Source organism: Rhinatrema bivittatum, chromosome 4, assembly GCF_901001135.1.
Source record: "Rhinatrema bivittatum chromosome 4, aRhiBiv1.1, whole genome shotgun sequence".
Classification (NCBI taxonomy): domain Eukaryota; kingdom Metazoa; phylum Chordata; class Amphibia; order Gymnophiona; family Rhinatrematidae; genus Rhinatrema; species Rhinatrema bivittatum.
In genome coordinates, this window is record NC_042618.1 from 483,792,568 (window position 1) to 483,807,532 (window position 14,965).

At 41.3% G+C, this 14,965-nt stretch overlaps 1 protein-coding gene across 1 annotated transcript in view; it reads right to left on the reverse strand.

Annotated features, from left to right (window-relative positions):
* The window catches only part of ANKS1B (ankyrin repeat and sterile alpha motif domain containing 1B), a 591,267-nt gene that overhangs the window by 47,282 nt on the left and 529,020 nt on the right, over positions 1 to 14,965 (reverse strand). The window contains exon 22 of the mRNA XM_029597376.1: positions 6,956 to 6,963. Coding sequence (XP_029453236.1) covers positions 6,956 to 6,963 — 8 coding nt within the window. The remainder of the gene's footprint in view (positions 1 to 6,955; positions 6,964 to 14,965) is intronic.

The following is a 14,965-nucleotide window of genomic DNA, read 5'->3' on the forward strand; positions in this document are numbered from 1 at the left end:
TAAAATTATTTATATCCTGCACATGCTGAGCTATTCTCCAACTAAGATGAGAAAAGAAAAGGAAAAGAGATATGAAGACAGGTTTTCAAAAGGGTCTAGCTGGCTAACTTTGGGGGTTAGTGGCTATGTTCAATTAAGTTTATTGAAAAAGATAAAATGAACAAAAAGCATGAAGTGATTGACTCTTAACATCTTATACCAAATCAGATCATAGTTATAACATTTTACAACATAAATCAACAAGAATCAACAACCAAAAAGAATAAAAAACGGAAACTAATACAACACCCTCCCAGTCCCACCCCCCATATAGTACTCTGAGAGAATCTACCTTATAAATGGGCTCTGACCGACGGCCCGCAAATGCGCAGTAGAGAGCAGCTCTACCGCGCATGTGCGGGCAAGCACGTCGGTCAGAGCCGTGCGTGCCCGAAAAAAAAAATGGCGGAGGGGCCGCAGGAGCGGCGGCGGCCGCGAAGCAGGAGGGAGGAGCAGGAGCAGGGAGGAGCAGCGGCGCCGCGCGCGGGAGGGACCCCCCCCCCCGAGAGCTGCCAGTTGTGGATGATCTTAAAGGGGAGGGGAGTGAGAGAGGGGGAGTGACTGAGGAGAGGGAGGGGAAGGGGAGAGAGAGGGAAGGTGAGAGAGAGGGGGAGGGAGGTGTGAGAGAGGGAGGTGTGAGAGAGGGAGGTGAGAGAGGGGGAGGGAGGTGTGAGAGAGAGAGAGAGAGAGGGGGAGGGAGGTGTGAGAGAGGGAGGTGAGGGAGGGAGGTGTGGGAGGGAGGTGAGAAAGGGAGGGGGTGAGAGGGAGAGGGGGGGAGGGAGGAGAGGAGAGAGAATGAGGGGGAGGGAGTGGGAAGGAAACGGACCAAGCCCGTTGTTACGGGCTTAACGGCTAGTGTACATTATAATATGACTGGGATCTGAGAGATAATCCAAACAATTAAGTCAAATCATTAACACTTGGCTCCTAGCTCGAGGAGAGAGGATGTTGAGATACGGGAGCCTAATATGCAAAACTTCAGCTTTGTGACGGGATGACAACTTTTCAACATTTAATTTCTCTATTAATACTAATGAAAACATGGCATTTCTCCAGTAAGTATAACTATAGGCATGTTCTACTCTCCAAAAAGACAGAATAGTCTTTTTCCCTAGTAAAAAGCCCTTTCTAATCCATTGTTTCATATATTTGTTACAGAAAGGACTGGAGGAGAACTCATCAAATAGAACTAAAGCTGGATCCTTGGGTACCGTGAAGCCGACTATATTCATCATATATGTACAAATATGAGACCAGAAATGTTGTGTAACAGTACAGGACCAACACATGTGACCTAACGGTCCTGAAAGAGCAGCACATTTTAAACATTAATCGTTATCTGTTAAATGGGCCCGAAAAGCCCTATGTTGAGAGATATAGAACCTGATAAGAAATGTATATTGGGTTTCACGTAGTCTGACATTCACAGACAAAGAGGTAACAGAAGAGAAACAGGAAATAAATGTCTTTAATGATATTGTAAATTGCAGGTCCTGTTGCCAGGAATGCAACAAAGATTGAAATCAAACTGAGTCTCTGCACGTTGTATAAATTTATAAAGACCTGGTAACGTGGGTCTTGAGGGGTCTGAAACATCAAACAAATCCAACAATAACTTCCAGTGATTAAACAGCAATGCCGCAGAAGGTATACTCTGTATATAAGGTCTGCCATGTAAATATCCCAAAACAAACATTCACATCTCATTTTGAAGGAAATCGAATGAACAAATCTTATCAGTGAGCTAGAATCAATATGGCTTCAATAGCCCATAGTGCAAAAACCTTTTGTTGCAATCCTGGCAAAAAACTCAAATTACCTAAAAAAGGAGAAAAGATATTTAAGATGTAAATGAGATCAAAGCCATTGCCATGTTTAAGAAGAGGAAAGATGAAAGTACTATTTATAGCTTCTTTCGAAAGGAACCCATGTAAAGCCAAACGTAAAGAGATGGGTTTCTCCAAAGTAGATTCTACAGAGACTGGAGTATATAATAATAATAAAGAAGAAGAAAACATTAGCCAGTCCTCAACATGTCTAAAAAGAGCAGCTCCATTATAACATTTCAAATTTGGAAACCCCAAACCCCCTTGGGACCAGGGTTTTGAAGAGTAGTCATTGCAATATGGGGTTTCCCTGTTGGTCAAAGGTAGTGTCTGAATAATTTAAAAAGAAAACGTTCAGTGGTGCAGGAAAGAAAAACAGGTGCCATAGAAAAAACATACAGCCACTCTGGAAGCAAAATCATCTTAGAAAGACGTATTTTGCTCACCAAAGAAATAGGGAAAGAAAGCCAAATCTTCAGGGTATCCCCGTAATTCATATCCAAAATGGTAGTAGGATTATTAGCTAGAAATACATCTAAATATTTAAAGGAATCAGTTGGCCATTTTAGAGGAAAAGATCCCCTCCACTGCAGAGGAGTAAAGGATCCAGCAGACATTCTTCACATTTATCTAGGTTTAAAGTAAGACCTGAAACATTCCCATATTTCCAAAATTCAGAAAACAATCGTAAAACCTGAGTGTGATGCAGAATATGCAATAGAAGGTTATCCTCAAAGCTGCTGTTTTAAAGACCAACGTTCCCAGGGGGATACCTGGAATATCTTGATTATTTTGAATAGAACGTATAAAGGATCTAAACACAGTGAAAACAATAATGGAGAAAGGGGACACCCTGTCTGGTGCCCTCTACTAAGTGGGAATTGTTCTGAGAGCATCCGTTAACAGAGACCACTCCAACAGGGGAAGAATATAAAGTCTAAACTACTCGAGTGAAAAAATCTGTAATCCCATATTGGCCTAACACCATGAATTAAACATCCAAATTAAATTTATCAAATGCCTTTTCAGCATCAAAGCTATTAATAAAGATTCCCATTGCATATTCCAAGATTTTTTAATGGATGCTATAATTTTATGGATATTCTTTAACAAATCCCACTTGGGAAATCATGAATAAAATAAGGAAGGATACGAGACAATCTATTGGCTATTATTTTCGCTAGATTTTTCATGTCTAGATTCAACAAACAAATTGGTCTATAAGACTGAGTTTGCAAAGGGATTTTACCCGATTTTGGATTAACAGTAATAATAGCTTTATTAACACCATGCCTAAACTTGCCAGCAGTAACTAAATCCTGATAATATAATAATAATGGTTCAACTATAGTGTGAATAAGAATTTTATAAAATTCTGTGGTTAATCCGCCTGGTCCCAGGGCTTTATTCAATTTCATGTGAGCAAGAACTCCCATGATCTCAGTGAGTTTAAGACGCTCATTTAAAAACACTATCTATTGTGGAGACACAATGGGTAGGTGGATTGATGAGACATAAAGCTGTATAGGAGGTATAGAAGTTGAATTAAAGGAATATAGCTGTTTGTAACATCATGCAAAAAGAGATGCAATATCCAAAGTGGAGTTAATAAGTTTCCCAGACTCATCTCTCACGAAAATAATATAAGAACATAAGACATGCCATACTGGGTCAGACCAAGGGACCATCAACCCCAGCATCCTGTTTCCAACAGTGGCCAATCCAAGTCACAAATAACTGGTAAGTACCCAAACATTAAATAGATCCCAAGCTCCTATTCCTTATTGATTAATAGCAGTTTATAGACTTCTCTAGGAACTTAAACCAAACTTTTTAAAAAACCTGTTATAGTAACTGCCATAACCATATCCTCTGGCAATAATTCTAGAGCTTAAATATGCACTGAGTGAAAAATTATTTTCTATGATTTGTTTTAAATGAGCTACTTGCTAACTTCATGGAGTACCCCTAGTCCTTTATTGTCTGAGAGAGTAAATAACCAATTTACATTTACCTGTTCAAATCCATTCATGATTGTGTAGACCTCTATCATATCCCCCTCAGCCGTCTCTTCTCCAAGCTGAATAGCCCTAACCTCTTTAGCTTTTCCTCATAAGGGAGCCGTTCCATGCCCTTTATCATTTTAATTGCCCTTCTCTGTACTTTCTCCAGTGCAATTATATCTTTTTCGAGATGCGGCGACCAGAACTGCACACAGCATTCAAGGTGTGGTCTCACCATGTATGGATACAGAGGCATTATGACATTCACCATTTTATTTGCCATTCCCTTCCTAATAATTCCTAACATTCTGTTTGCTTTTTTAACCACCACAGTACACTGAGCCGATGATTTCAATGTGTTATCCACTATGATGCCTAGATCTCTTTCCTGGGTGGTAACTCCTAACTGGTTATGGCAGTTAGTGTAACTGGGTTTAAAAAAGGTTTGGATAAGTTCCTTGAGGAAAAATCCATAAACTGAAATTAATCAATAAAGAATAGTAGCTTAAGATCTATTTAATATTTGGTTACTTGCCAGGTACTTGTGACTTGGTTTGGCCACAGTTGGAAACAGGATACTGGGCTTAATGGACCCTTGGTCTGACCCAGTATTGCGTATCGTATGTTCTTATGGAACCTAACATTGTGTAACTATAGCAAGGGTTATTTTTCCCTATATGCATCACTTTACACTTGTCCACATTAAATTTCATCTGCCATTTGGATGCCCAATCTTCTAGCCTCACAAGGTCCTTTTGCAGTTAATCACTATCCGCTTGAGATTTAACTACTCTGCATAATTTTGTGTCATCTGCAAATTTGATCACATTACTTGTCATATCCCTTTCCAGATCATTATATATATATTAAAAAGCTCCGGTCCAAGTACAGATCCCCGAGGCACTCCACTGTTTACCTTTTCCACTGTGAAAACAGACCATTTAATCCTACTCTCTGTTTTCCTTCTTTTAACCACTTTGCAATCCACAAAAGGACATCGCCGCCTATCCCATGACTTTTTAGTTTTCTTAGAAGCCTCTCATGAGGGACTTTGATGAACGTCTTCTGAAAATCTAAATACACCACATCTACCGGTTCACCTTTGTCCACATGTTTATTTGTGAGGAGAGACTTCCCTTGGGTAAATCGATGCTGTGTCCCCATTAAACCATGTCATTCTAAATGTTCTGAGATTTTATTCTTTATAACAGTTTCCATGATTTTTCCCGGCACTGAAGCCAGGCTCACTGGTCTATGTTTCCTGGATCACTCCTGGAGCCCTTTTTAAATATCGGGGTTACATTGGCCACCTTCTAGTCTTCAGGTACAATGGATGATATAACAAGAAACCTTCCATGATTTATAATACATGCCAACATCTTCACCTGCTTTATTATCAAACTGAAAAAATCTAAATTTATAATACATTAAACTTTTTTTGTACGTTGATGAATCAGTGAATTTAATATAGCTTGGCTAGTGAAAAATCTTTCTCTATTGGCACGGTTGGGGTATCTTGCAAAATTAGCTTTTTCAATACACATTTGCTTCTCAAGAGAGAGAACAGAGTTATCCAGTTTTTTGTTTTTTTGGTACGTAACTAATAACTTCTCCTCTAAGGACTAAGAACATAAGAACATGCCATACTGGGTCAGACCGAGGGTCCATCAAGCCTAGCATCCTGTTTCCAACAGTGGCCAATCCAGGCCATAAGAACCCGGAAAATACCCAAAAGCTAAGTCTATTCCATGTTACTGTTGCTAGTAATAGCAGTGGCTATTTTCTAAGTCAACTTAATTAATAGCAGGTAATGGACTTCTCCTCCAAAACTTATCCAATTTTTAAACACAGCTATACTAACTGCACTAACCACATAGCCTGGCAACAAATTCCAGAGTTTAATTGTGCGTTGAGTGAAAAAGAACTTTCTCTGATTAGTTTTAAATCTGCCACATGCTAACTTCATGGAGTGCCCCCTAGTCTTTCTACTATCCGAAAGAGTAAATAACCGATTCACATCTACCCATTCTAGACCTCTCATGATTTTAAAATCTCTATCATATCCCCCCTCAGCCATCTCTTCTCCAAGCTGAAAAGTCCTAACCTCTTTGGTCTTTCCTCATCTTACTCGTCGTATTTATTTCCAGATCATTTATAAATATATTGAAAAGCACGGGTCCCAATACAGATCCCTGAGGCACTCCACTGCCCACTCTCTTCCACTGAGAAAATTGCCCATTTAATCCTACTCTCTGTTTCCTGTCTTTTAGCCAGTTTGTAATCCATGAAAGGACATCGCCTCCTATCCCATGACTTTTTACTTTTCCTAGAAGCCTCTCATGAGGAACTCTGTCAAATGCTTTCTGAAAATCTAAATACACTACATCTACAGGTTCACCTTTATCTACATGTTTCTTAACTCTTTAAAAAAGTGAAGCAGATTTGTGAGGCAAGACTTGCCTTGGGTAAATCCATGCTGACTTTGTTCCATTAAACCATGTCTTTCTATATGTTCTGTGATTTTGATCTTTAGAACACTTTCCACTATTTTTCCTGGCACTGAAGTCAGGCTAACCAGTCCGTAGTTTCCCAGATCACCCCTGGAGCCCTTTTTAACAGTCAGCTAAACCTCCTTTTCCAGCTTCAGGTATCAGAGAAAACTCAGTCCTTAATACCAAACATTTATTGATTAATGAACACTAACACTCCCAGTGAATTACTTGGCATCAGGATAGCAGCACAGATATAACAGAACCTGGTACAGCTGTGATGAGAATCTCTGAAAGCTCAGTTGTCAGAGGCAGACAACTGCAGCTGTAGAATAAGCTATGGATATTATTGGATGAGATGAAAAACGCAATGCTTCCAGGAACTTGAAGAGAAGGATTAGGAAGAACTTAACTTGCCAAGAGCTTTTTTCCAACTGAAAAACCCACGGGAAGTCAGTCCCAGGCTGCTTTTGGTCAAGGGACCAATGGGAAGAAGCAAGAGACACAAAAAGAGAAAGAAAGAGTGAGCAAACAGTAACAGAACCAATAAGAAATTCTCAGTCAAGATAAAAACTTGCACCCTGTAAAAAATCTAAACCAAGCAATCTCTAAAGATGACTACGGGTGGCAGTGTAATAAAGAAACCTATACATACACTGTGGAGGCAGAACACTCCCTGCTTGGTATTGCAAATACCACTATCTTCAGACATTATGTAAAGAACTCTCAAAAATATGCAATGGTCCATAATATTCAAGTATTTTCATGAGATATAAGGAGTTCCATCTCACTTTTCCTTGTTTTGCTGTTTTGATTTCTTTAGCGTAAGTCTCTAGCTATACACAACGCAGGATGACGTCTCTGAACAAGAGCGCTTATCAACTGTGCGTGGCTTTGTGCAGAGATGCCAGGGGCAACAAGCATCTGATGTACTATCTGATGAAAGGAGAACAACATGTGGATGAAGTGTGCGATAGTTTGTCTCAGCCTTAACCACTTTGAAAAAATGGTTGAATCAGTGTGATTTCAATTAGACTTTAGGAATGATATTAGTGGCAGGCACAGTTACCTGTGGGTGGATTTCAGTGTCCGATCCAAGATTTCAGCTGGGAATCCATCAATATTCTTTATAAAGAACTCAGGTGCAGTTAGCCATGTTGTCTGCATCAGGTGAGCTGCTGAGACAGATCTTGTGGCATTGTCTGCTGGGTTCTGATCATTGGGCTTATAATATCACTGCTCTGGTCATGGTGACTTCCTGATATGCTCAACTCTGTTGCTCACGCACATATTATATATATATATATATATATATAAATAGAGAAAACCTTCTGGTTTGACTGTATACGCATCCCAACATTACTTTGCTGTCAGTGTAGAACTTGACCATGTCTGGTTTAATGTATTTCACTTAGTATCAGCTCTGCTATGGGGTAGATTTTCAAAGGGTTGTGTGCATAAGATACACGCACAACCCCCGAAAACCTACCCCTGCCTCCCCTGCGCGCGCCGAGCCTATCTTGCATAGGCTCAGTGGCGTGTGCAAGCCCCTGGACGCACGTATGTCCCGGGGCTTGCAAAAAGGGGTGGGGCCTGATCCTCCAGGCATAGCAGCCATTTGCCGCTGCACCCGGGATTGCGGGCTGGCCGTTGGCCAGCGCGTAACTTCTTCAACAAAGGTAAGGGGGGTTCTAGGTAGGGCTGGGAGGTGGGTTAGGTAGGGGAAGGCGGAAGGAAAGTTCCCTCCGAGGCCGCTCCGATTTTGGAGCGGCCTCGGAGGGAACGGAGGCAGGCTGCGCGGCTCGGTGCACGCAAGTTGCACAATTGTGCACCCCCTTGCATGCGTCGACCCTGGATTTTATAACATGCGCGCGGCTGCATGGAAACAAGGAAAAAAGCGAATGGGGTAACTTGCTGGCGTGGCACTTACTACCTTTAACCAATTAAGCCTTATACTTGTGATGTAACTGCAACATTGCTCTCTGCTTCAATGGCAAGAGGTAATAGGAAATTGGACTCAGACAGAAACCAACAAGGGCCCTGACTTTAACGGTTTGGGAAAATAAATATGGGGGGTAACTTGCAAGGCAGCTGCCACCGCCTGATGATATCTTTATGGGGGAGACCTGTATGGCATGGTTGGAGCTACTATAAGCTTGCTGGCAGACTGGATGGACCATTTGGTCCTTTTCTGCTGTCACTTCTATGAAAGTATATAAGTTTCCATGATTTTTCCTGGCACTGAAGTCAGTCTCACTGATCTATAGTTTCCTGGATCACCTCTGGAGCCCTTTTTAAATTTCAAGGTTACACTGGCCACCTTCCAGTCTTCAGGTGCAATGGATGATTTTAATGATAGGTTACAAAATTGTACTAATAGGTTGGAAATTTCATTTTTTAGTTCTTCAGAACTGGGGTGTATACCATCCGGTCCAGGAGATTTACTACTCTTCAGTTTGTTAATCTTGCCTCCACATCTTCCAGGTTCATCGTGACTTGGTTCAGTTCATCTGAATCGTTACCCATGAAAAGACTCAGGAATGCGTATCTCCCCAACATCCTCTTCAGTAAACATCGAAGCAAAGAAGTTGTTTAGTCTTTCCGCAATGGCCTTATCTTCCCTAAGTGCCCCTCGATCATCTAATGGTCCAACCGACTCCCTGACAGGCTTTCTACTTCAGATACATTAAAAAAGTTTTTATGAGTTTTTGCCTCTACGGCCAACTTCATTTCAAATTCTCTCTTAGCCTGTCTTATCAATGTCTTACATTTAACTTGCCACTGCTTATGCTTTATCCAATTTTCTTCAGATGGATCCTTCTTCCAATTTTTGAATGAATATCTTTTGGCTAAAATAGCCTCTTTCACCTCACTATATGGTAGAGTTGCCAGAAAAAAGTCATTTCTGAACCAACGCCACAAAACAGCCCATTTACAATATGCCAAATAGAACCTAGAGGAGCCTCAAATCTTCTGGAATAAAATAATTTGGAGTGATGAGACCAAAATTGAACTTTATGGTCACAACCATAAATGCTATGTTTGGAGAGGAGTCAACAAAGCCTATGAAGAGAAGCACAGCATACTTTCCGTGAAACATAGAGGTGGATCTCTGCTGTTTTGAATTTAGTCAAAATTTGTGGAAGGATGAATGCAGCATCTTATCAGAAAATATTGGAGGAGAATTTGCATTCATCAGCCAGGAAGTTGAGCATAGTGCAAACCTGGACTTTCCAACATGACAATGATCCAAAACATAAGGCCAAGTCAACCCTTCAGTGGTTGCAAAAGAAGTAAGTGGCCATCACAGTTTCCTGACCTCAACATCATTAAGCCACTTTGGGGTGAACTCAAACATGCAGCTCATGCTAGACAACCAAACTGTTTACAGGATCTGGAGGCTTTTTGCCAAGAGGAATGGGCAGCTTTACCATGTGAGAAAATAAAAGGCTTCATTCACAACTATCACAAGAGACTGTAAGTCGTCACTGATGCAAAAGCGGGCAATTCCCGATATTAAGAACTAAGGGTAATGAAACTTTTGAACAGGACCATTTTGTTTCCTTTATTGCTATGGTTTGTTTAATGATTGTGCTGTACTGTGATGCATAATAATTTAATTTGAAACATTAAAAATAACAGACGTGTTTGTTTGATCACTCATGTTTTCTTAAAATGCTTGTATAGCGCTTTAAGAGTTCCTGGATCCTTATCTTATTTATTTATTTATTTATTTATTTAAGGTTTTTCTATACCGGCATTCATGAAAGCATTCACATCATGCCGGTTTACATGAAACAGGGGTGTGAAGAAACAACCAAGAACATAAATAAACGTGAAGAAGAGATGCAGTTACAATTAACAGGGGCTGATAACTGGGAGGGGGAAAATAGAAAGAGAAAGAGGAGGTTAATTATATACAATAGTACAGTATATATACACATATATATACACATATATATATACATATATATACAGTATATATACACATATATCTTGAAAAATTCAGTAAATGAAACTTGAAAATTAATTAAATCAACATATCCTTTGTTTATTAAATGATTGCTTGCAGACAAAACTTTCGGTCCCCCAACACGGACTGTCCACAATCATTTAATAAACAAAGGATATGTTGATTTAATTAATTTTCAAGTTTCATTTACTGAATTTTTCAAGATAAGGATCCATGAACTCTTATAGCGCTATACTTTCCCTTATGGTCACACCTAATTGTATACCGCTCATCGTCTCCACTTCTTATTAGTCTTAAAATGCTACACATCTTACAAATTCTGCCAGGGGTATGTAAACTTATAAACAACTGTAGATTAAGTAGAATAAAACAAGTTGAAAATACCATACAGTTCAAAATAACAAATCTTCCATCTGTGTAGAGCAGGATAAAGTCACCTCCAATAGTGAAACTTTATGAATTAAGACACAGATTCCCCTACTTTTAGAATTGTGTGACCTACCCAATCTTTTCTAAGTGTAAGGTATTCAACATCAGTTAACTGTGTTTTTTGAAGCATGGCAATTTGGGATCCTTGTTTCTTCAAATACTGAAATATCCTTTTCATTTATTGGTTCTTTTTCAATTTCCCGACTCAATATCGCCAGGATATTTTCTGCTTTTCTGTACACTTTTTGAGGATAAAAATATGCGCGTCAGGCACACATTTTTTTTCGCATTGGGAGAAATAGGTAATAGCCTCATCAACATGAATTTACATGTGCTGAGTGCTATTAGCTGCGTGCTAACCCCCGTTTTGCACTGCGTGTTAAGGACGCGCGTCCAGTCGCATGTTTAGCCGTGTGCTGCGGCCTGTATATATTTAAGAACAAAAACAAAGAATAAACGGCTGAAAAGAGAATGTCCCGGCTCTGCGTATTCTCTGGTACCCACAGCCCCGAATGTAACAAATATAAAAAGGTAGAATAAAAATGAAATCCCAGGCTCACAACTGCTACGAATCTGCCGTTTCAAAACCACTTAAGTCCAAATGAGCCAGCAAAGTCCGTCATCGATGTATTTGCAGCCGGGCTTCAGATAAATTGTTCTACACTTTTCACAGTTTAAAAATGGACATTTTACCCCCTCTCGTGATAGAGACAGCCAACGCCATTTTAAAATAATAAAATAGTGGCTGCCACAGGGCCCCGAGTCTACGGAGCCCTCTGGACCCCACTACACCACCAGAACCTGAAATGTAAGGGCTGGAGGTCTGGAGGGTGGGCAGCCTGACCTCAAGGGCTGAGGTTTAGCTTGAAGGGGAGGGGTTAGGGCAGGGGTGAACATTTTAACCTTTTGTTTTGCTATGGCCACCTGCAGGGGTGGCAGGGGTTGGGGGTTGGGACAGGGGGGTCAATGGAGGCCCCTGAGGCTTTCTATCCATCTTGGGGGAGAGGGGTATTCAGAACCATCAGCCCTTCAACACATGGCCTCAGAATGCGTTAATGCCCTGATTTTCCCGGGAAGCTTGTGATCTTTGAGGCAAGCTGCATTATTTGATTTGCATGGTTTAGGGTAGCAATAAGCTAATTAGCATGCATGCACATGCTAATCAGCTGATTATAATATGTGCGGTGCTGGTAGCAGAATATCCCTGTTTACCGCATGGTAAACAGCCTGAGAGGCTTAGATTGTGAGTCCTCTGGGATAGCTGAATGTAGTGCCTGACCAGTCATGAAAGCTGGAAGATAAGTTCAATCAAAACACGACTTTTCTTTCAAGAACTTCTCCAAACCTCTTTTAAACCTCGCTATGCTAAATATCTCTGGAAACAGCTTCCACAGCTTGATTGTGCAGAGAGGGAAAAATATTTTCTTCAATTTCTTTTTAAAACTGCTAACTGCTAGTTTTGTTGCATTTCCCATTGCGTTAATATTTGCTGAAAGGTTCTACCCACTCAAGATTTTATAAGTCTCTCTATCATATCCCCGCTCAGTCCTCTCTTCTGCAAGCTGAAGAGCCCTAACCTTTCATCATAACGCAGCTATTCTAACCCCTTTAACATTTTTGTTTCCATATCTGTATCTTTCAAGAACATAAGAAGCTGCCATACTGGGTCAGACCGAGGGTCCATCAAGCCCAGCATCCTGTTTCCAACAGTGGCCAATCCAGGCCATAAGAACCTGGCAATTACCCAAAAACTAAGTCTATTCCATGTAACCATTGCTAATGGCAGTGGCTATTCTCTAAGTGAAATTAATAGCAGGTAATGGACTTCTCCTCCAAGAACTTATCCAATCCTTTTTTAAACACAGCTATACTAACTGCACTAACCACATCCTCTGGCAACAAATTCCAGAGTTTAATTGTGCGTTGAGTAAAAAAGAATTTTCTACAATTAGTTTTAAATGTGCCCCATGCTAACTTCATGGAGTGCCCCCTAGTCTTTCTATTATCCGAAAGAGTAAATAACCGATTCACATCTACCCGTTCTAGACCTCTCATGATTTTAAACACCTCTATCATATCCCCCCTCAGTCGTCTCTTCTCCAAGCTGAACAGTCCTAACCTCTTTATCTTTCCTCATAGGGGAGCTGTTTATTCCCCTTATCATTTTGGTAGCCCTTCTCTGTACCTTCTCCATCACAATTATATCTTTTTTGAGATGCGGCGACCAGAATTGTACACAGTATTCAAGTGTGGTCTCACCATGGAGCGATACAGAGGCATTATGACATTTTCCGTTTTATTCACCATTCCCTTTCTAATAATTCCCAACATTCTGTTTGCTTTTTGACTGCGCAGCACACTGAGCCGAGATTTCAATGTGTTATCCACTGTGATGCCTCGATCTTTTTCCTGGGTGGTAGCTCCTAATATGAAACCCAATATCATGACAGAAATAGAACCTCTGACCTGGGTACTGATGGTGTGCAACACTGCTACTGCGATAGAGCCGGGTCCTGGAAATGCCACTGAGCCAGGCCCGGCCCCAGGATTACCACTGAACTACAAGGCGGGCCCATTCTTTCAGTTTTATTTGTAGATGAGAAATAATATATTCCTTATCATCCTGCTACACCCATCCAAACAAGTGGGTTATATCCCCCTACCAGCAGGTGGAGACAGAGGTCACAAACGTTTCTGTAACATTATCACTGGTACTTACTGTGATGCAAGCCAGGCAAAGCCCGTATTCTCTGTCTCTAGAAGGTGGTAGGACTTACTGGAACTTGCTGGCCTTCCCTTCCCTGGTAGAGCATATCAGGGCTGTTTTACTTATTCTCCTTGAAAGTTTCTCTTTGTAAGCCAACTGCAGGTCAGGTTTCTGAAATGTTTTCAGTTAACTGAGTCTTCTAAGGAGACTGTAGGCCAGGCTTCTGGAATATTTTTCAGTTTAAGGGAGCCCTATAAGGAGAATCCTAGATTTCTTTTGGAGGTAGATAAAGTCTGCAAGGGGGTGGCAGTGTGATTCATTGCTGAAGTCCTCAGAGCAGGGTTTTCTCACTCTCTCCTGTTCTCCTCCCTCTTTGTGCTGCTTTGGAAAAAAATAGTTTAAGCAGCAGTGTATGAGCTGTGAGAGCCGGCGTGCCAGCTTGTGCGCCCCCCCGAGAGCTGCAGCATTTCGGCTGGGGAGGCAGTAAAGCTCCCGATATAGCTTGCATGGGCCCGACTGCAAGTAATGCTTTGCTCCTACTCATAACTGCGTCGGCCTCAGAAGAAGCCAGTTCAGAGGCCCCTGACGGTTTTTTCTCTAATGCGCTCTTTTAGGCAGAAGCGGTCACTGCGATGGATTCTTTCTGCTGTGGCGTTTTGGCTGGGGAGGTAGCGGTGAAAGCTCACGACACAGCCCCCAGGCCATTTCCCTGCTCACCACCGCGTCAGCACGGTGGAAGAAGGTTCGGGGGCCCACGTTGGAGCCGTTCTTTATTCTGCTCAGTTTTGGCCAGAACAGTAGCTTATTTGCAATGCGCTCTTGGCTTTTTTATTTATATGGGGAACTCAGTCCCTGAAGTTCTCCTGGGCTTTCCTTTGGTTCCGGTGCAGTTAGGGCAATTCTCCCCAGAATATATCTTTCTCCTGCACCAAGCCTTGTATATGATTCAGATGCCTGGTGAAAGGGGAGAGACACGGTCTACTTTGCAACAGGGTCCTGCTTCAAGCTTCGCCTCCATGGTTGGCCCATTGGGAAAGCGGGTGACTTGACCAGGGAGGTGCTGGGTGTAGGTGAGGCTTAGCGGAGATGTCATCGTTGCTCTAAAATGGAGGAATATTTTGGATTTTATGAGCCTACACTTTTATAAAGATGAGATTGATTCTCTTAGTGCTTAGACTCTTTTCTTATGATGTCAGGCACTAAAGTAGTTTCCTGAGAGCAGTCACAAATGGACCAAAGTTTAGATAAAGTTGTATCTTCACCTGTCTCTTTTTTACATACCTCGGTAAAGATCTGTAAGGTACTATTCTAGTAAAAGGAGCTTCCCTCAAGGTTCCTAAAACATTGAAAGCTTGCAGTTCTGTTGAATTATGCTTTTTTTGCCTTAGCTGATTAGAAAGCCATCAATAGAGATTAGAAGGAATAGCGCTGCAACTATCAGAGGGGCTGAGGTTGCCTCACTGGAGACAGGAGGCCACTCTCCTAGCGAGGGCCATTTA